The following is a 23,342-nucleotide window of genomic DNA, read 5'->3' on the forward strand; positions in this document are numbered from 1 at the left end:
ATATTCCCCCTAGTAACATCTGGTCTAGATTGTAAGTTTACATGTTTCACATCTCCAGGAGCTTTACCTTGTACGGAAATACTAAAAAGAACTCTGTCAGACGTGTTCGTACGTCAGAGCACGATTTACTCCGCCTGAGTGATGGATTCCGGTCACGATCAAATATGACTGCTCGCTCGTCCATCAACACTTTCTCGACGAGTAAGTATGCATTATAGACGTCCTTATCCCTTACAGTTTAGGCAACAAAATCGCTCTCGTCTTTCATTGGTTAAGATGTCATCTCTACCCGAAATCGCACGTCTCTTACAATAAATGACCAATAAGTGAGGCTTGACGATTAGACGGAACGTCAGAAATTGGTTTAAGTTTCAACTCAACATTCCGTCTGACACACCTGTCCCCATCTGTCTGGAGGAGCTGAAGAAACTCGGATAGGGTTGCGTTTAATGCCACTATACACGAATAAGGAAGTTTAGACGTCAACTAAGAATCCTTCAGCAGACTTACATGGGGTTAGAAAAAAGGTCTTTGTAGGCTCAGTTAGAGCAACCGTTGACATACTATAGTGATGTGTGTTACCTGGAGATCAAACAAAACAGCAAGGCGTTTTTCGTCGTCAGAGGGTTAGGTGAACCCAAATGAAAGATAGACAGATTGCCGCTAGTCTAAAACCATTGAATATTTGCGGACAGACTCAGAATCAAAGGCACTAACGGGTACATTAGCTAACGAGTAGTTGGAAACAGGATGGTTCGGCTGATCCGATCCTGTCAGTGATACTGAATGTTCTTACAGAAATCACTGTAACACCACAACACCGTGTGGTTGAACCCAGTGAAGCAATCCGCGTGTTGTTACACATTCTACAGTTAAAGTTTTCCAATTAGACCTTGTTTTTTCACAGATTGCAACATTGAAGTAGCACACTCATCTCTTGATTACATGTGTTCATTGTTTATTATCACAAATCGTCTCAGAAACTGACAAAGTGGAAGCAGTACATGGGAAGCAGTAAACAATGGCCCTTGATCATGCGGTATTTGATCTGTTGGTGAGATTTGTAACTAACACGTAAGTCAGCTGCCATCGGTGAAAAGGACATGACTACTATATGAGTGGTTACAGCAATGACTTTTCAAACCCTCTCTAAAGAGTCCACATTTCTAGCGAATATACACTCATTTGCAAACTGATTTGGTTTTTCGAGAGACTCATCTGGAGCCGAGCTAAATCGCTCGTTTGTGATGTTTCCAGGCAACTGAATGTACTGCACCAGGCCGCTTCATGTTTCAGTCGCTACGATATTCAAGAACATCGCGATCATGTATATTTGTAGTGCACTACTCAGAAGGCCTCTCGAAAAACCAAATTAGTTTGCAAGTGAGTGTATATTCGCTAATTTCGTGCAATTTGGGTCCAAGTAGAACATAAGGTTGGCGGAAACCCGGGGACTGCGCCTACCTGATGAGCCTCAAAAAGGGCGAAACCGGTCGTGGACTGTCGACGGATTTTCAGCAACCTTACGAGTAGTATATTACAAACTCCACATTTCTCTTCAAGCAGGGTCTGACTAACGGCACAAAACCTCAAAAGAAAGAAGCTCTATGATGTGTGAATTGTGTCCTGCAAGTAACTGATTTTTTTGCCAAAATTTTCACTGATACTCGGGCATAACTCTGACGCAGAGATGATGCTAAACTCTGGCCAAATAGATAGAAGCGGACTCATATTTGTGTTCTTAGCTTTGGTTGTTGATGGGCACGGCTATGGTCGAAAACGGTAAAGAGCTCACTAATGGGAAAGTGGGCATCAAGATGCCAAATTTTTGGTTGCAGCTAATGATCCAGTTGGTATGTTTGGTCAAGAGCGGTCTTGTTGTCACTGAGAAAACTCAAGGTGTTGTTGACTTTTTGCTGCGGCATGACAGGCGTTGCGCAGTCAAACAATTGTCCTAGTTTAATCATTCTTTTTGGCTGCAGCCCACTGACTTCTTTTTTGTCCCCGTGTCTTGTGCCGGTTTTGCCTTACAGAACTTAGAGTAGTGCCGACCTCTCTCTCGTAGTAATCTACATTTGCGTTGAAGAAGCCTGTAGCCCGCTTGTACGGCGATTCCAGCAGGTTTTTGGAGGCTTTTACCCGAACATGAAACTTCCGAGAACACTCTGAGCCTGTACTAAGGAATACCTTAGGGACTGCATGACCAGTAACGCAGGCAGCTGTCAAAACAGTTCCCTAGATTTGCAGCTGGCGGAATGTTCACTTTCTACCAAGTGGGAGTCCACAGGCTAAAAGCCAATGCCGACTGATGGCTTGGTTCATTTCCGCAACAGTGTGCCTGTGGACTCCTTTTGGTTTCCGTGTGTGTGGTGTCAAGCAGTGTGTCCCTCACTTCAAAATAGATTCACTCTGGTGAGTTTCGTGGACTACTTTAAAGTGTCTGTTGTGCGTAGAGTACTTTGAATAGGTGAAAAGCAAGGGGCATTCATGGCGAAATACACTCATTTGCATACCAATTTGGTTTTGACGAGAGACTCACCTGGAACTCAGCTGAATCTCCCTGTTTATACGTTCTTAAGGGACATCCTTCAAAGCATTTTGGCTGGCAAACAATGCATCACCTGTGATAACATGCCTTTGAGGATCTAGGAGATAATTGTAAAAGCCCCTCCCCCTTTGCGAATTCTCCACATTCGACAAAAATTCGTACATAGAACTTCTTTAATTGCTGGTCTGATGGCCTAACATCCATTTAAGAGTTGTTTACCAATGAATATTCGCGTTCCTATTTGTTATGCAAGCTCACCTGTGTTTTTGTGTTCCGAAAACATGGAGGTTTCCTCGACTACTGATTATTCTGAAGTCGTATGGTTTGTTTTCTATTCCCGACACATTTTCACGTGAGTCCTCTGGGAGTAAACAAACAATTCTAATCGTTGTACACCTAAATGAATTGGTTCCCAAGTAGTTCGTTACAACAACAAATTGACGTCCCATTGTATGAACTAAGTAAACGGTTTTAACAAGCTTTAGCTAGACTAGTGCATTTGAACCAATTAGGTCATCACCAGTTGTTTACTGCCATCTCACCCCACGCACACACACAGACATCAGTGACGGCTGCACGCAAAAAGCGATCAGTCTTTATGGAGCTGCATTTTGGTTAATTTGTTTTTAAACTACTGGCCAAAAGCTACGTCTGAGGTTGGGCAGAACTAGGGGCCACTGGAAGTAGAGGCAAGCTATAAAAGCATCTCTGACTGTAACTCAAACGGTATTCCGATGCTTTAGCACGCATGAGGTCTCAATGTTACCCTCATTGTTGTTCCAACACGTTGTTGACACTACTAATCGCCCTGGTTCGAATAACCGCTGAAGAGTCAGTCTATACTTTTCGTCTTGGTGAGTGGGTATGTTGTTTTTTTTTCTGATACTGAGTAACGATCGATTCTCATTCATCGGTTTTCATTGGCATAGACATACAACAGTCTGTCTGTTTTTCTAAATAGTTATCGGCTTTGCCAAACAGTGGTAGCAGTTAATTCTCCAACTTTCTTTTCTTGGCACGTTTGTAGACCATTGTTCACTGTTATACCTTTTTTTGGTTGTAACACTGTTTTAACGGAGATCCTGATTCATCAGTTACTCGCTTTCCTCATAACCAGGATAACCGGATTTCCAAAGCCGGACTCCCATAGGATGGCTGCTGTCAATGGGAGTTGAGTATACCGCGGTGATGCTTTCATATGTCAGTACAGTTCTTCTATGCGTGTGTGTAACTCGTATCCATCTACTGGCATCTGGATGCATGTTAGGCGAGCATAGCCGACGTTTACGATCCTTAAGAGGGAAGTATAGATCACAATAAGTTTGTAGAGTGTTCCGCTTTCCGAAATGAATCGTCCTAACAGAAGACCACAACTTTAATAGTGAATTCAGAAGATTGAAGAAACTGATGTGTTCTTAGGGTTGTCGCTTTTGAAAGTCAAATGTACCAGTCTTCGTAAAGATCTCAAAGTAAGTCTGGACACAGTACCGAGCCGCAATTGATCCGCTTTCCGAAGTGACGTAACACTACTGTAACCCCTCGATGCCATACCGTCATCAATAAATGCTGACTTTGACCAATCATAGGGTCCGATCAGAGGATAAAGTGTACACGAACGAAAAATTAACAACATTGTAAGTTTTGTCACTAAAATGACCAGAAACAAAAAAACACCGAGAATAACGCAACTCACATTTCACTTAAAAGGTTCTGAAGTCACCCTCTCCTTGTTCGGCCCCCAGGTCGGCACATTGCTTTCCTAATAAGCGACAGCCTCTACAGAGTGTACAAAGAGAATCACCCAGTGATCTCGCACAAAAGGATCGAACCGTAGGTAGTCTAAAAGAACACCATATATACCATATAATATACACCATATAAACTTTATTTGCATAGCAGTGTGACTTTCACCGTGTCTCACCCGAATCCCAGCTGAATCTCTCGTTTATGATGTTTGTCTTCAACTGGGGATTGTGCCTACCTGATGAGATCCAAGAAAGGCGAAACCCGTCGCGAGTTGGCGAACAGTTTCCAGAAAGCTTATGAGTAGTGTGTTAAGTTTATATCATATATTTCAGTTGCCTTTCGCCAGAACGGCACAAAATCCTGTTAGCTGTCGCGCGCACTACAGTACACCAGCGAACTTATAACGACAATCACTTTCAACTTTCGGTTTTATCATTTCTAGGCACCCCACCATCTTAAACTCATGAAATAGATACGGTTTTTTTCTGCCCTTTATGAGCTGCGTTTCATTGTTCTAAGAGCATTATTTAAGACTAGCCCACAGAAGCCTCACTCCATTCATCACTGAAAGCTCCTGGTTAGGGCTGCCAGGATTTTTTCTTTATTTATTGCCATTTCACAGGTGTTATCTTCCGCGAATCAGATTGTAATCGTATGCACTCGAGTCTGTCATATATCACACCCCGTGGGCTAAGCAAAAACTACGATTTGTAGGGATCTGTGACAGTAATTTGCATCCCTTCAGTAGTTTTGTAAGTAACCCTACGTGCAATCGAATGTGGTGTTGACTTTTTGGTTCGCCAACCGATGATCATTTCATATCGATGGATGTGCTTTCTTCAATCTGCCATGGCTGTTATTGAGTCGAGACTTCCTAAAACCACAGTCAGTGACTTGTGTTTGCTTGCCATTTTGGGCTATGTACGTACTTACAACATTTATGCGTTTTACATGACGTTAAGTGCTCATTCTTGTCATGGACTCTGACACCTAACCCAGTAGGGCGGACATTTTCTGCCCGATGTGTGGGTCTTCGTTGTGCTGGCGCTTACTGCCCCCTTGAGCAGCAATCAGTATTGTTTTTCCTTCCTTCGGTTGCTGGTATTCACACGCGTATTTCCATATCAAACATCCTTAATGCTTTTGGATTCACCTTGTCTAGTTAAAACTGTTGGTAGGACGAATTTGAGTGGGATTTTTCTCTCGATTATTATCTAGTATTCCCCTGTGCACCCTACCACATCTATCGCTTGGGTTTACTTTCTCATGGTTGTGACCATGATCTTCAAATATACATGATAATGAGGGTTTTAAAATGAAATACAACTGCAGCAGTTCTTAGCCACATGGCCGAAAGGTTGAAAGCCCAGTTTTATGCTAGGGAAAGCGGTTTTCAGCCTGACCTGGACTGCTAAAAACAAATGGTCTAACGCAGATTATTTAACTGAGAGCTATTCAGCTAATGAACATGTGATCATCGGTGGTTAATCATCCCCCAAAACTATGGAAAAAACGTGAATTCCCAACGTGTCTGAGGGGGGTTATGCAAAAACGGGACGGTACGATAGCCTATTCAATTGATGGATGACGAAGTCAGCAAACCATGTCATCTGATCTGTCCGCGGTGGATCAATCAACAAACTGATTTTCAGTTCCGAACTACTATTGTGCGTGGAAGCAGATGACGCAATTTCAGGTATTTTCTCGCAGACACTATTGCTGTTATAATGATAGGATTGTCCACCCCTTCATTTGTCTGTCCCCTGGTTGCTTGGTTATTCTGGATCGACTCTTATATATCGTACTTTCATATCTAGACTTGTTGGTGCGCATTTTGACATCAACCAGGGCACAGTAGTTAAATGATAATGAACAAATATATTTCGACACCATCTGTCGTCACTGATTATTATGATTTCTCCCAGAATTGAACCACTTTTATTGTTCATTATCATTAGCGTCATTATCAGGGACAGAAATATTAGGGTTAACACTGATGGTTCATTGCTGTAAAACCAAAAAAAGTTCATCCAGTTATCGAAATACACTCATTTGCAAACATCATTTGAAAGAAATCATAAATAAGAGATACGGCTGGTTTCCAGGGGAGTCTTCCTCAAAACGAAATTGGTTTGCTTATGAGTGTGTTTCGCTAATTTCGTGCAACTTGGTTTTGAAGTAGAACATAAGGTTGACGGAAACTCGGGAATCGTGCCTACCTGATGAGCCCCAAGCAGGGCGAAACCGGTTGTGGGTTGTGGAAGAATCTTCAGCAACCTCATGAGTAGTGCACTACGTCCATCTAATTATATTTATATTATATTATATACATTATATTATATATTATATATATCTTAAATTTTACATTTATTTATTCGTATTTATACATTATATATCACATTTAATTATATTTAATGTCCCTTCTAATAACCTCATTAGTGTGGACCGACTGTGTTCTTTGACAGCTGCCGTTGTATCCTAGCCACCCTCAATAGAATCACGAGAGCGCTTCACATTTGCTAGGGCACATAGCAGGATCAGCTTCCGGAATCTTCTGTCGAATAGTCCCCCCACCTGTTCGTTCAGGCGAATCATTAGTCATTTTTGCCGGTTTCGCTTATCATTTACCAGTAATGACGTATGAAGAGCTTAGGGTTCGATTCCACCGAAATATTCGCTCATTCGCTTACTCAATTTGAATGGATAACTCAGCCATCAATCAATACTTGTCAGGAATATGATCATCACACCAGGTCGACGAATGCCCATCGGAGCTGAACGGAAGGGAGGTAGAGAGGGTCAACCCACAATCCGCAGAAATGTGAAAGAAGTAGAAGAAACTCTCATCCGTTCGGATGTGAAAGTTCCTATGCATCCAGCTTGCACTGGTGGAGTAGTGGTAACACGCTTGCCTCGTATATCAAGTGTTCGGCGTTCGAACCCCAGCGTGGCGAATGACATGCACTGCTGATGAGTGGAAGACGAGTCCAGTGCTTCCACTCTTTGGTGTGCACTCGCCAGAATAATTACATCAGGACAAAGAGACGACTGTTCAAACGAAGGATGTGAATATGAGCAATCTCCAAATCAACTTCATTGGGCTGCCAAAAGTTTGGTTAACTCTGTCCAGCGGCAGGACATCCTTTTAAAACCAACCGGGTAAAAGCATGTTAAACAGCAGGGGCTGGTATGCCGAGAAATACGTTCCGCGTCTCGTCCAAAACCGTTAGGTGAGAGCATGAAGATATAAATGGAATAATCTGGTAAGGCACTTTCAGACTGCCCCATTGTCACTTGCACTAACTAAAAAAACTGTGGACAGATACTTAACATTGATTTCGTGTATTCGTCTAAAAAAGGTCTTGGTAAATATCTCTCCGTCTGGACTAAAACTCACTCAACCTAGTAATCTCCTCCATCAGCCTAAAAAAGGTTCTGTGTCAAAAACAAAATCATTGCCCCAAAATAAAGTCACAGACTGTTGGTCATACCTTTCTGAACGACGACCCATGAACCGGATCCACATCACCAACAAGTAAATTCTCTGTCCCAATGCTAACCGCTTTCACTAACTACACAGAACATGATAGGTGAGAGAATGAGCAAACTACCATTTTGGAAAAGTTTGGAAAACACTCGGTAACGTAGACGTTTTCTGACAAACCAAACGCACCCTGTGCGGTCGTGTGCCAATCAGCTGGGCGAGTGGTTGAACTGTACCCTTTTAGGAGAGTTTGATCAAACAAAGACTACCGGATTTCGATCATTCTGACAGACCAGACAGAAAACAGACCACGATTCAAGGTGGAATCAATTAAAAGATGACCGGATAAACCAAGAATGAACAATAATTGTGAGAGTACAGATCATTTCAACAATATACATCATACCAAGTACTACAATAAATTGGCAATCACCTTACTAGTTGAAGCAATCGGTCAAATACACTCTTGCTACGGTACCACTTATTCAACCAGACTGATGTTCACTAGGAACCTCATTCATCCACGATTAACTATATCTGTCCGGGTTTTTTTCAGTGTTTCTCTGTGTTCTTCGTCAATAGGGCATCTTGTCTGAACAGCACTGAATAGCACTTGGTATGGTGTTTTCTTTAGTTAGTGTTACAGCAAACTTGATGTTTGAAGTCGGGGACATTTTGTTGATGGACCTACCTGACTCTTCTATTCTTGAACTGGACGGTAAATGGATCCTGATTCTAATGAAACTCTAGTTGGAAGCTTAACGCAGAATGCATAATGCTCTGCATTGTTTAACCAGAGTTTTGTTTGGCAACTAGTCTGTCACCACCATAGAAAAAACCTAATCGAGACTCCTTAGGTTTCAACGAATACACTTGGTTGAGTTTGCACCTTCTTTGTCGAAGAGCTGAGAAACTCTGTACAGCTCTCACCCTTGTTGGATATCATCAGTTCTGTACATCTCTAAGACTTTAACTATATCGTCCGGGTTTTTTTCAGTGTTTCTCTGTGTTCTTCGTCAATAGGGCATCTTGTCTGAACAGCACTGAATAGCACTTGGTATGGTGTTTTCTTTAGTTAGTGTTACAGCAAACTTGATGTTTGAAGTCGGGGACATTTTGTTGATGGACCTACCTGACTCTTCTATTCTTGAACTGGACGGTAAATGGATCCTGATTCTAATGAAACTCTAGTTGGAAGCTTAACGCAGAATGCATAATGCTCTGCATTGTTTAACCAGAGTTTTGTTTGGCAACTAGTCTGTCACCACCATAGAAAAAACCTAATCGAGACTCCTTAGGTTTCAACGAATACACTTGGTTGAGTTTGCACCTTCTTTGTCGAAGAGCTGAGAAACTCTGTACAGCTCTCACCCTTGTTGGAAATCATCAGTTCTGTACATCTCTAAGACTTTTAGACAGATTCGAACTAGGAACCTACCGGCTGACAGTTGAAGGCTAAATCGTTCAGCTACGAGGGCTTGATCAGCAGTGTGCTTAACTGAGAGTTAGACAGGATGCGGCCTGTGAAATCCGGTTACTTAATCCACAGTCCCATTTTCACGAGAAAATCATACGGAGTTTGACGAGCTCCCCATCCAACTACGCCCTCATAACTGAATACTATAGAATGCCCATTTGCCGGACAACCCTATTGGTTTCTTTACCAGTTCCGTCCGCCACACTGTTGATTCCGCTGTCGATGAATTGTCCATATATATCTAATATGAACATGCAACACTCCCAAATTTATTCCGAACCCACTCACACTTATGTTTTCCCAAGATATCATGTACGTTTTCCAAGCTACATCAATTGTTACCTGAGGGCATCATCAAAGTCCCTATGGTACGATGGCATATCAACCTACTTTTCTCGCCTTATCGCCGATTTGCATGCGCTGTTTCCTGGGACACCTATATACCTACTGTTTGTTCATCGGGTGGGGTACGCTACTCTATTGCTGCTCGTAGCTGTGACTGTTTGACTGAGGCCTTGCAGGCCTAATCTACTATCCTCTTTTCAGAACTACCCGAAAAATTGGTTGAACGGTCCTCATATATGAATACTCGCCATTAGATCGTTTATTATATCATCATTTGTTTTTGAAGAGCATGGTCACAAACATAAAAAGTGAATGCAAGCTATGAATGCGCAAGAGTAACAGCAGAATATGGGAGAAAAGAGAGCAACTTCTCATTCGAAATCATGCCAAGGACAGTGCCAGTCTGATGAGGTGAATCCCAAAGTATGTAGTCATATTGAGAATACTTTCACTGAGTGAGAGTTGTCAGTGGCGCAGATGTATTCAACAGCGTCTCCACATTTCGCTTTTTTAAACAGGCGTCATCTACGACGAATTTTATGACAGTTCCACCTTCGAATTGCAGCCTCTCTTGGATAAGCTAAAACCAGAGCTTGAGAGGACAAGATGGCTCGCTCAAGATACAGTCAACACATCTTTCGTTTTCCTGCTAAGATCCTACGATCTTTCACAACGTGAGTTTCCGTGGTATTTAGAAAAACCGGTATTTTTAGCGGACTCTGGTGTTGTTACTCGTGATTTTCCTTTACAAGGTCGTCAAATTTAACCGTGTCTTGCTCGCTAGTTTGTTCTGTCTCTAAGTGGTATGTCTGCGAATTCGCATGTAAACACGCGTCATCGGTTCAAAAATGAGAGCATGAAAATACATATAGTGAAGCGTTTGTTAGCTCCCAAATGAGGATGTGGGACAGAATCAACCGGAGACGATCCTTCATTAGCAAATAAACCGAGGGCTCCAAACGCAGCCCATGAATTTCGCACAACTTTGATGTCTTGAAGACAGAGCTTGGCTGGAGATCAGAGATGGAGACTGCAGCACTCGGAATCAGTCGCTTGGTTGTTTCGAGGAACAGTTCTGGTCAGTGTGCATAATATATGGGCTTGATTGGAGCGAGACTTGAGATCCGACATTTGTTTCAATTATCCAAATAAGATACTCAAAGAACAGGTAGTCCCTTAGATGCATGAACACGATATTGGTGACCATGAGGAAAGTTCGCATGATACAATTCAGCCTGAATTCGATGAAAGCCTGTTATCTAGCAAGGTAGATAGCTTCATCGGGAAATTTTCCATGGGACAACAAGCTTAACCATGCATAGTTCCAGCCTAGAATTATTACTACTGTTACAGTGCGCTCCATCTGATGGACGTCTAAATCAGTGTGGAGGTAGGCATATCGTACGCCGATATAACCTGTGGAAAGGAGCTGATCGTATAGAAAGGTAGGCGTGCTAGTCCCCTTGCTGCAATTTAGTACTCATGGAACATATGCAAAGGTTTAAGTGGCACGAATAATTGGTATTAATGTTCAGTTTTTTATTTGGTGGTCGCTCAGCTAAAGGTACATATACTGGGACCGACAAATCCATCGGGATCAATGCGATCCAAAATTTCTGACCAACCTCTATCGAAACGGCAGTGAAACCAACACGACGTTGTCACACACTCTGCAAGGTAGCGTAATTAGGAAGCGACTGAGGACAGTGAACAATCACATAACACGTAACACTGAACTAAGGGTGAGGCGCGCCCAGTCAGAGCATTTTGCTTGTAAAACAGGAAGGCGACTGGAATACACTTGCAGATCAGTGTCAAGCTGAGAGGTGGTCGGATTTTAAGAGATCATGGAAGGAAGTAATATGTGTTTAATGATGCTGAAACTACTACCTGGACAACTTGAGCACCTGAATTCTCTTGAGGCGTGGCGTAGGAAAAGCAGAAGGAATGCGCGATGGTCGAAATCGATATTCCTTTTCGTCACGTGAGGACACTTACTAATGAACACTTGTTACTTGGGCAAGTGGGAGAAATGATAAGTAGGGGAAAGCAGAAGGAATTCGCGTTGGTCGAAATCGATATTCCTTTTCGTCACATGAGGACACTTACTAATGAACACTACTTGGGCAAGTGGGAGAAATGATAAGTAAACGTGACAGAATCCCATCCGTTCAGCCGTTTTAATGGAACCATGAATTTCTCCTCTATGTTCAGTCGTAATGCACCCCTGTGGACAGTTACGGACACATTAGTCATAGATTTTCATGCAGTGGTATAATGACCGTGTCAGGACTATTCGATAGCGTGAATCTAAGTTATGGAGAAATTCCTGGTGCCTAATGTTATCCTAAAGTGAGTCTTTCCGATCATTTAAGAGTAAGCATCCAAGAGCATTGTGTTCTTAACGAAAAATAGTAAACGGAACCATGTATAGGCGTAATACACTACTCATGAGGTTGTTGAAAATTCTTCGACAGCCCACGACCGGTTTTGCTCTCCTTGGGGCTCATCAGGTTGGTGCAGTCCCTGAGTTTCCGTCAACTTTATGTTCTACTTGAACCCAAATCGAACGAACTTAGCGAAATACACTCATTTGCAAACCTGGAACCCAGCTGAATCTCTCGTTTATGATGTTTTTAAGCAATTTAGTCTCAAGTAGAACATAAGTTCGTTTGGACGCCTTCAGATATGAAAAAGCGCATGTGCAGAGAACTACACATCCCCAAGGTACCACACGTTCCGGATAGCAGATGTGTTGACGCAGCCTACCTAACAAGCTTGGCAGCATGCGACCACAGGAGTGGGTGTAGAATTGTCCGCTGTAGGAACGTCACCATTGACTGGACAGACCGAACAAGCGAATACCTATAATTGGCCATTTGGCTACTATATATACTCACACAGAAGCTCTGCATTTGTCCTTGCACTACAGTTAGCTAACACGTTTGGCAGCATGCGACCACAGGAGTGGGCGTGAAATTGTCCGCGGTAGGAACGTCGCCATTGGCTGGACAGACCGAACAAGCGAATGCCCATAATTGGCCATTTGGTTACTATATATACTCACATAGAAGCTCTGCATTTGTCCTTGCACTACAGATGTGTCTAGGGGTCTCTGTCTTCTCCTTACCACGTAGTCTGGCGGGTTCATTTCAGGTGTAACCAAAAGACGGCCACCTACGACACAACAATATTCCATAATTTTGAACTGTTTGAGCACTTGTGAGATTGTTTGAGGGGATTGAAAGGAGCTCGCGATGCCGCATCGAAATTCATAGCGTTTAGTACAATGTTTGTGTTTTATTTAAAAACTGGCGAATTCATTTGTGTACTTTTGAAAGCGGACAATCTTTGGCGGAAAGCTCTCGCTTTTTCTTTCATTTTCAGCCTGTGCCCTGCTTGCCGAAAGGGTTCGGGCAATCCTTAGCTTGACCAGTTGCGCTGTTGCCAAACGCATTGAGCTGTACACTAAACCCCGCAAAATTATGCACGTGGCCATTCCCAAACCTATTTGTCCAGATAAGTCCTATCCGACCAAAGATCCACCATACGATACCGTCTGGCTTCAACCAAGTATGGACCACATAATCCGGGTTTTACAAGACCTCGCCAGAATGGAGAAGATTCCCAGAGCCTATCTACTTACCGATGGAACCAGCGGTAAGCAGCCAACGTCCGACTGACATGTTTGGTTCTATGGTTTTATTCTGAAGTGTGGGTGAATTCCCTCATTGGCTGTTGTCTGGCACAAACGGTCTACCGGGAAAACTAAAACTGTGGACAGAACCTTAACTAGTTCCACAAAATGCGAGTGTCGACATACCCCAGCATAGCTCACCGTCACAACACAGTGACCTCGATGATGACCCTTTTACAGCAGAAGAAATACACGACCATGTTTTTGGTGAGGACTGGTGTCGTTTGTTTGACCATGGCTGACCACAGGATAGGCGGCAGTGCGTCTGCCAACAGATCGAAAGGCGGTAACACTTGGTCGGAAAGGACGTCGCCATGGATCTCTCTAGATATCCATTGCATTTGAGCATAACCACTAGGTGCGTAGGTACCTCAAAACCCACAGGAAGCACAAAGGCTAAAGTATTGGCAAGTTGTCCAAGCTCAGGAAAAACACTCGAACCACGGGCATTTCAGTCAGTAGCTTCACACCTTGACAACTGAACTACCTCGGGCACACTAATGATACACTCCCGTCCGGGATCCGTCGCGGCGTCATAACATATCTCCCTCGCCAGACTCGTTAAAGCGTGACTGAGAAATTGATTTTGCTTTCGTGTTGAGCGAAATCAAAGTTACTGCCCTGTCGAGGCGAACCTTTTGCAGACAGATCACCAAAGCGAACCGTGAGTAGTCTGGTCAGCCTAAATATCTACGAAATGAAGTATACTGTTGCAAAGGCAAACCGGCTAGCTGGATGGGTTCCGTTAGAATTGTATGACAGAGTGCTAATTTCGAAAACATCTGACTAAGTTTTCCAATGAAGTGTCGCTGAACAAGAGATCAAAAGGAAGTTACATAACGGCGCCGTCGGTATAGAACTGTACGGGGGCTTCCCACCCTAAGAATACTTCTTGCTAGGAGAAGAGAGTGAGGATCGCATGTGCCAGCTCCAAATCAAATAGACACAGTTTACAGTCATTATGAGTGTGACCTCCATAGTGAGTGGGTCGATGTACATACTTGTGAGGATGCGTACAGACGGAAAAGAGCGTGTGCTTAGAACGACGCGTCCCTAAGGTCACCAGCGGTCACCACGTAATCCGGATAGCAGGTGTACGGGCCGAGCCTACCAAACACGGTTTGTAACACGCGGTCAGCGGAGCGGATGAGAAAATGCTCAAGGCAGAAACATCGCCATTGGCTGAACAAGGGCGAATAAGCGAGTGAACAAACATATTTGTCTGTTCAGCCATCTTATATATTTACGCACCAACTCCGTATGTTGTGAATTGGCAGTAAAGCCGTGTTCTGTCTTCTCCTTATCGAATACTCTGGCAGCTCAGTTCCCGCCCAGCAATCGATAGGCGGCATTACCATATAAGAAAGCCTCTACGAGCTCAAATGTGTCACGGAAACCTAGACGGCGACGTAGAAAAGTGTAACTTTTCAGCTTACAATCGAATGATTTTGCGCTATGGAGAATTAAAAACAGCCATGTTGGACAGTTTCCTCATCAAATTCGAACATTATGACACCAGGAGGTTTAGGACGTTTGGCTAGGACCCTGTAGAATAAACCTTCAATCTCTAGGGGTTACTGACAGTTCGTAAGTCGTTTCTGAATGGCATGGATCTGATATTCTGTCCTTTGCACTTGACGGTGCTTTGAAGCACCGTGCAGGAACTATACCGTTTCCACCATGCGCCCTTCCTTGTTCAGTAAAGCTATTTTGGCTAGTTTTCGAGGTCTCGTAGGGACCGCATCCAAGACAAAGATCAAGTTGGAAGAAATTCGGTGACGGCATCTAACTGAGAAGTCCCGAAGAGGGGGGAACGGGTTACGGGCCGTCGTCAGGTTTTCAGCAACTTATGAGTAGCGACATCTCGAATATTGCACCAAATGAAACATGAGGCGGCCCGGTGCAGCACATTCAGCTGAAGAAGAAAATCGTGGACGAAAGGTTCAGGTGTAATTCAGTTGGATCTCTCGGGACAAACAAATAGGTATGCAGATGAGCGTATAAGTTCGACTTCCTGCAGTTTGGGTCCAAGTAGAATAGAAGGTTGAGGAAAACTTGGGGACGCGCCTAGCTGATGAACCCCAATAAAGGACCGGACCAGTCGTGGGATGTTGGGGAATTTTCAGCAACTTTATGAGCAGTGCTTGAGACCGTACAATGCATCGTACTAATAGTTCCTCTAGGCAACCCTTACTCTGGGAAGGTTTTATGCACATCCAAGCTTAATTTTACTGATACGGTAAGAAACCGCGTCAGACTGCAGTCAATCTGCGTTAGTCGCTGAGGCTGATGCCTAATCAGCGGTCGACACTGTATATCAGTCGCCGGACATCAGGATTTGGGCACCGGCAGTGAACTATCAGGTAGTGCTTCATCCACAGCGTCGTCGGTTCCTGAGGGATGCAGTCTGTGATGTTCCTTTACGTGCTGCGTATGCCAGTCGACCGACTTCCTCGAAGGACTCTTCACACAACCACATGAAGGGTGGAAGAGAGCCAGAGGCGGTCAAACAATGACTTGGCAGCGAAGTATAAAAACCATTACAAGTAAACTCAGCTGCGCTGGTCATTGCCGTATTTCTGGATGGGAACCCCGAGACAGGCCACATCAATTGTTAGAGACATTGTCAGACGTGTCCCAGTCGCGCCCCCAGTAGTGCTCACGCATCCAAGCTATTGCCTTCAATGCATAGTTCCATTGTCGATTCCCCCACTTAACAGTCCACCTACATTGCTGTAGTTCCGCATCGATTATGTCAGCTCCCACCTGCAATGCACAGCTGCTACCCCACCTCCCCGAACCATTGGTAAAAGAAATTGTGGCAGCTACAACCACTGTACGACAAGTACGTACGTATTACATGATGATGATGATGATGATGATGATGATGATGATGATGATGATGACCCAGAGTTTTATTCACCTTGCAGGCTACTATGCTGAATATAAAGGAATACCATTCCGTGGTGCGACTACGGCCGACGCAACCGCAATGCAGACCGTGGCTTTAGCTTGACAACTTCAAAAATGATTCGTTCGAAATCTAGATCTTACTTGATCAGGTGATACATTCTTTCATACCGTCACACGGACGCCCGATATTCTACGATCTTCAAGATACTACTGAAAAACTCAAGTAAATTCAACAACTACGTTCAGAAACTGTATATCCTGCCACATGATTTTATGCTTATGTCTAAAATGTGATGACTATTGACAGCCTTTCTAAAACTCCTGCACCATCCGCCTCTTGTCGAAATATCATCTGTAGATATTAGAATGAAATAAGTTTTTCCTGGACACCAGTGGAATTGAATGTACAAGACCTGGTGAACCTAGCAGTTGATGGGTTAGAAAAACATGTACTCAGTGAAGTGAGCAGTTCCCAGACAACTTATGATGGTTGAATAAGCGTAGAATCAGTGAGGCTATTCCGCTTATTGGAGGGCCCTGTCTGACCTTGGCCCAACGCTGTCTCGCGCTGTCTGGCTTTGATACAAAGTTGTGACGCGCTGCATATTGAGGAGGCGTTATCTGACCTTGATCTAACGCTGTCTCACGCTGTCTGGTCAGCATCTAGTGGGGTTGAGAGTCTCAGTAGATTCCGGTATTCTGTGGTTACTTTCAGGAATCTGACCTTCCTGATAGTTTTTGTCTGATAACGAATACTGTTTACAGTAGAATGTTGAATGCAGATTCCTTGATATACCAAAATCACCACATTCATCACCTATTTTTCCTTCCAAAGCAAAACGCAAGCAATTGGAGAGATGACCACACATATCGAAGGACTGCATAATTGGGATTGTAAACTGGGTTTTGCTAGTTGGATGGGATAATCCGGAGAGGAACGAACCTACTAATGGAGTTATTAAAGCATCCGGCAGAATGTTAAGGCAGAAGTAGCCGGCAGTCAGAACGGACTATAGTTGCACGATACCATGAATACTTTAGTGGCTTTCGAGATGGAATCACTCAATCTACGCTGTTGAGCTTGACTGAAGAGCTTGCTCGGGCTATTCCAAATGTGTACACTATCTTGAAGTTAGTAGCCTTATGTTGCAACAGAATCAACCATATGGTAGCTCGGCGGTTTAACACCGGTCATCTAAACATTTTTCAAAAGGAACTTGTTCCTAGATTTAGTTTAGGAAAGAAGGATCATTGCCGTATTGGCCACCCTATGGATAAAGTGCTTTATGAGATCCAATATCTATATTATTTGTGCCCATATAAAGTAATTACACACATAATATACTTCATATATCTATATAAAGTGATAAAATGAGGAAAGCCCAATGGCCATATCATTTTCGACTTCACTCTATGCCACTGATAGACGATATTTAACGGCACTACAATGGTTGAGCAGTTTTCACTGAGATCTCTTCAAGTGTCAATAATTACGCTTAAAGACCAGGAACAATTTATTTCTCGTGATCGTTTTATCCAAGATACTTAGCTGGTATAACAGTCACACAAGCTAGTTATCATCAACCGAAGTGCTGTTAGTGCTAGCTGAAATAATACAAACTATACACCGCTGCGCCAAACTGGACGGTGCATTTCAGTCAGCTGCAGTACTGACCAGATATGGAACTTATCTTATATGAAGCTCGGTTTCCAGTACCTGGACTGCTTGGTAGAATTAATCAATACAACACAATCTGGTGTTCCAACACACAGGCTGGACATGACTGGACAGACGTTGACTACATTGCCAGGCAAAGTTCCTGTTTCTAGACTATCGAGAGCAGCTTTTTCCTGCTGGGAGGATGGATGCCAGAAGTCGGCGAAATTTTCCCGTCACTTCAACCATTAGTTTGGGCTCAGCATCATATATGTCATTTTGACGAGGCCTTTTTCGCATCCAGGACAGAATGATTCCCCCAAAGGAATTGGTTTCGATTCGACTGCAGAATCCACACATAATTAACCGCATATTGCTCGGCAGATTTTAAGTGTTCGTCGCTCTACCTGTCCGAGAAGTCCTGGCAGACTGGACACTTGATTGACACAACCAGCGTAACGGTGATACTACTGATGGGAGAGGCCTTCGAGTAGCATGTTTTCTTCTTGTGAATTTGTTTTGCGTCTCTTGAAAAGAGAATTTGTGAAGTCGCTTTGTAGCATTTACTTGGATTTGAGCAATGAATGATTGGAGTCAATGAATATCCAGGAACGTTCAAGAAGACGCGTTCAGGAAAAGATGGATGTCTAGTTTTTGTGAATAAGATGTGAATGAGAGTTTTGCTTCCCTGTCCAATAGTCTGTAACTGGTCAGTTGGGATTTTCCAATAACTAACTCCGCAGCGCAGCGAAGGCTCCTTTCAATACATAAATCAAAACAACCACGTCACTTAAACGTGAACGCATTCGCTTTTTCCTATTGATAACTCAACTAAATCAGGCTTGCACTGGTGTAGTTGTTGTACCACCTCACGCATGTCCTATGTTTAGTCAAGGCACGCACTGGAGATAAGTTCAACTAAGAGCGAAACTCGACTCCAGCGTTACCGCTGTTTGCTGTGGACTTACCAAAGTAAGGCCTGGTCGAACGACAGTGAGGTGAACATGATTTCGACTAGTTCCACAACCAACTCCAGCAGATTTGAATAAAGAAACTGCAATTGTTCAACCCTTGGATAAGCTTCACCTTAAATGCCCAGATTTCTTAACGCAATGATGCTACTGACTGTTATTACTGTACACGTCATATCGAGTGTAATAATTTTCATATATCATGTACACATGCCTTTCTTTCGTTTTTCTTTCAAGCCAGATATAGCACGAGTGCTGTTGAAAAACGCTTCACAAAGGTCGGACAACCAAGGCTCCCTGAATATGATCTTGTCTGCACATTTGTATCAGATCGACCGAAGCCCCATTGGACAGCTCTATCCAAACAGGCCAGGTGTGCAAGACTTTGAAAGTATTTTGATCACTCTGGGAAAGGCATCCAAATATGGTAAAACGGACCCGCTGATTAACCACATCTACCTGCTCACCTCGGAGCCCCACATCGAAGCGGAATTGGTTCAAGTAAGTTCTCGATAGTCCTGCAATTATTGCTGTCTACGGTCATCCTCATTGAAGTCTCACTGATAACTCTAATGAACTTTTGCTGTTAGTTCTTTTTAGCCAAATAGCAGAGTGCTGGTAATAGGTTTAAAGAAGTGTCCATCGTGAACCTCTATTCTGGGTGCTGCACGGTAAAAACATTGTAAGAGATCATGAACTGAAGCCAGAAAAGTTGGGTGAGGAGGTTGTGGAGGGTAACTAGCATGTGAAGTGGTTTCCAAATGGGCGGACATTTCTGTAATCAACTAAGATGTGGCGTCATGCTCGTGTTTGAGCAGGCCTTCGAGCAGCGGCACCAGTTCCATCGATTCGTTGGTGAGCTGGAATGACATGTTAGATACGGTCTAGCGTCAGTAGTATGCATCAAGAGGGCTCGTTGGGCGTTGGGTGCCACGTCCGAGACCCAAAACATTCCCCCTCGGAATAGAGTGATTGTGTTCATTCGAAGAACTCTGTTGACCATCGGATGTCAGGTAGACACATTTACAGTTCAAAACGATAGGACTGCCAAACTCCTTGTTGTCTCAGACAAATCCGACCTCGTTTTCCCCGAAGTAGTTACTTGATCCAGTTAATCCATGGGTTTCTTCACATTTATACACTGTTAGAGTGGACTGTTTTCAACTAAAAAACGAGTGTGACGCAAAAAAGACGTCAGTGATAAAACTTGTAACACAGAAAACCCCACTCTCAAACTGACTGTCTGGTCTGGCTTACTAGTGATACCCAGTTACTTTTACAGATGAACCGCACTGTCACCTGGGGCACCGAATAGGGCAACTAGCAGGGTCATCAACATTCCACTGGGAAGTTGAAAACAAGTTCACAAAAGCAGCACGATCAAAAAATGAGTTGGGATGTGCACCGATCCCAGTCATTGTAGGATGAAGTTAAATTTTTATATCTTATTTACTTTCAATTTGGAGTTAAAATTTCGCCTCTCACCATTTTGCATGCGTCAGTTCAGCCTATTCTCCGTGAAGGTTCATAATCCACTTAATATTACGAAGTATTCTGGCTTTTTGAGCCATTCCGGTCGCTGCATAGTCATGAGGTAATCATGTGGATCCCATCCGGTTTTCTGAGAGCCACTAAGGGGCCTTGTCACTATCGCCAGTCAAGAGCAGAAATCGCACTCCAGAAATCGTAGAATGAGGCGACAATGTTGGGGATCGAAGCCCCGGATCCCATTCCGTTGACCATGTTAGTGATTGATCAACCCACCAAGCAGTAAATAAACAGAATTAGATCATTTGAGTTAAATCTGGGTGTAAACGGAATTAAACAAACAGAACATTGCCAAATAACGTAAAAGATTTTCTTTTAAATGCCAAAAAGTTAGACCTGATGTCTCGCGGATAAAACCTTTGTTGAGCTAGTTCCCTCTTGAAACACTATCGTCATTCGCCATGATTTTGGCGGTGGTGCATTCAGCAAAGAACTCAAAGTACGCGCCTCGGCAGAAATCCTTATTCCGATTCCGATCGGTCAGTTGTCTGACTATCATCTCATCAGTCTTACAGAGCTATATTTTAGAGCATATGCGGGTCCTGTCCGTGTCTAGCCAGTAATAATCCGCCAATCAACTTCCAGTTTCGTAGAACCAATGGCCGACACACTTGCCGAGTGATCACTAATCATAAGTTACGTCTGATATCGAAGCAGCTCGATGATGCACAGTGTTGCATCACTCAGTATGTGAATTGTAGCCTGAAGAGTACTCAGTCATAGATACCGTTACGCTTACTCCCCCGTTGGTTATTTTCACCACCCAACAGGGCATCATTTCACACCCGTCAACCGATTTGTTGGAATCTGAGCCATCACAAAAGATCCTGAAATACTGGACATACTGGAAGAATACTTCCTGCCACCCTTTTTGTGACAAAATCTCACGTGTTGGTCAACTTGAAGTTAACATCATAGCAGGAAGTCCTCGAAACCAGTCAGTGGTACGCAATGTGTAATTCGTTCTAGCAATATCTACCACCTAGACTATTTCAGAGCCATACTCATTGTACCGCTTATTGAAAACCTCTTGGTGTTGAAAAAAATATTGTCTGTAGCACATATATCCATCTGGATTGAGCTGTTCCCCAACTCTGAAACTCATATCCTTTCATTTTTGGTGGAAATCGCTTCACTGTGCTAGTTCTGCCGCGGAAATAAGTTGTTTCTGCATGAATCCCATGTCTGGAGAAAGGAGCTATATCATTCTACCATTCTTGTCTGCTCTTCTAGAGCTTTTTCTTGCTTTAAAATTTTTATACTTGGTGTTCGGGTGGAAATGCCACGTAGTGTTCACCCAGACACTCAGATGCTGGTACTGTGTTTTGTTGACAAGCATATGCAGAAAGAGTGAACACAAAGTGAGTATAAGTCAAACCCCGAAGAACTCAATTTCTTTGAAGTTCTCCGTTCTGCCAAACCCATGTTCATCCAGGCTCTTATCAGGCTTTATCCCCAGCTGACCGGGGCGAGCCACCTGCGACTTCAAATTCTTCCGGTAATCTGTTTGGCGTCCTACAAGCTCTGCAGTAACTGTAGTTGATCAGATCTGATCCACATATTGTTGACCTTGTCTGCACGTCATATATTTATGTGCCTCTGGACTCAGTGACGAGTGTAGAATCGCAAATTCGGACGGGCCAAATAGCATTTTGCATAATCAAGTCATAAAAAAATCACAAACTAGATATTCAGCTAGGTTCCAGGCTAGTCTCTCCTCATGTAAATCGACCAAGTTCTGTTTTAGAAGCCAAATTTAGTACATTCTACTACGAAACCGAACAAAAATTCGGTTTAAATGTTCGAAATATGGAGTGAAAGCAGGATGACGATGATAGATATGCCCACACTACAACTCCTGACCAAAAACTATGCGGGTTTGGAGGGACTGTGTTTTAACGGTTTCTGCTGACTAATTCTCAGTAGTGTGTTTTCCGTCCATTCTGTGCAGTGGGTCAAAGAGCCTTACCCGTGTGCCCGGTATGTATCCGCCACCTGTATACAGAATCATTTAGTTCTCAGACGCAGCGAATTTCATGAACTGAGTATTTGTCAATCTCTCAGCGAATTCCCAACATCATTTGCGGTTTCCATGCCCACTGTACGTACTTTATATTTTCCAGTAAAACGTTTAACCGAATCCTTCTCTCGCCTTAGATATTTCGACGCCAGGAATGGTTAAAACAATACTTCTGGATTCTAGGTGACCGTATAGATATATCGACGTCGCAGCTTCTTCGATCCATCTCGAAGTATGACAGCAACTCAGTGCACCTTGGCTTTCTACGTTATTGGCCATTAATGAACGTTGAGGACTGCGATCGATTCACGATCGAAAGGGACATGAAAGTTTTTCTGGCATGCAAACATCAAGACCTGCCAGTAAGCTTGATATCTTTATTGGATGTTTGAGATGGTTCCAAAATTGTCAAATTTCTGAAGTTTAAATTCAGAACCTTCCGTTTGCGTGATACACACTAGCCATGTATGCTTAGCATTTCGTGGTTAGTTCATACGCGTGAATAAAATGGTAATCTCGTGATATAGTAGGAGTACGGTGGTTTAGAGAGACCTCAATCAACAGTTCATAATCTCATCAAATACGCTCATTTGCATGTCAGTTTGATGCTCACGGAAGACTCAAGTTAATCGTTTGTTTATGGTAGTATTCTGTGCAACTGGAGTTCAAGTAGTACAGAAGGAATCTTGGGGACTTAGCCTACCTGATGAGCCCCAAGAGTCGTTTGAAGTCGTTCACCTATAGCACTCTTTCGGTGCCCATCTGCCATGCCACCAGAGGGTGGCATGTGGGCTGGGATAATGTCAGGGTGCCCAAGCCTGGACAGGAAACATAGAGATGCAGAGGTCGGGTTCTAACCACGGACCTTTTGGTCAGTAAATTCGAGCCCTAACTATTGAGCCCCAAGTAAGGCGAAACCCATCGTCGGCTGTCGAA

The 23,342-nt window shown here is 43.5% G+C and overlaps 2 protein-coding genes across 2 annotated transcripts; both read left to right on the forward strand.

The window, feature by feature from the left end:
• Positions 1 to 7,264: 7,264 nt before the first annotated feature.
• On the forward strand, positions 7,265 to 15,813 carry T265_07725 (hypothetical protein; the record flags this gene model as incomplete). Its single annotated transcript, XM_009173321.1, has 8 exons — positions 7,265 to 7,359; positions 9,288 to 9,717; positions 9,887 to 9,908; positions 10,119 to 10,274; positions 12,016 to 12,113; positions 12,250 to 12,400; positions 12,988 to 13,260; positions 15,599 to 15,813. The coding sequence occupies 8 exons, from the start codon at positions 7,265 to 7,267 to the stop codon at positions 15,811 to 15,813; spliced, it is 1,440 nt and encodes a 479-aa protein (XP_009171585.1).
• A 236-nt stretch (positions 15,814 to 16,049) lies between these two features.
• On the forward strand, positions 16,050 to 23,241 carry T265_07726 (hypothetical protein; the record flags this gene model as incomplete). The annotated part of the gene is made up of 5 exons (XM_009173322.1): positions 16,050 to 16,142; positions 19,076 to 19,339; positions 20,915 to 21,076; positions 22,544 to 22,768; positions 23,125 to 23,241. 5 exons carry the CDS (start codon positions 16,050 to 16,052, stop codon positions 23,239 to 23,241), a joined length of 861 nt encoding a protein of 286 aa, XP_009171586.1.
• Positions 23,242 to 23,342: the final 101 nt, after the last annotated feature.

This window comes from Opisthorchis viverrini, assembly GCF_000715545.1.
Source record: "Opisthorchis viverrini unplaced genomic scaffold opera_v5_184, whole genome shotgun sequence".
NCBI classification, from domain to species: Eukaryota; Metazoa; Platyhelminthes; class Trematoda; order Opisthorchiida; family Opisthorchiidae; genus Opisthorchis; species Opisthorchis viverrini.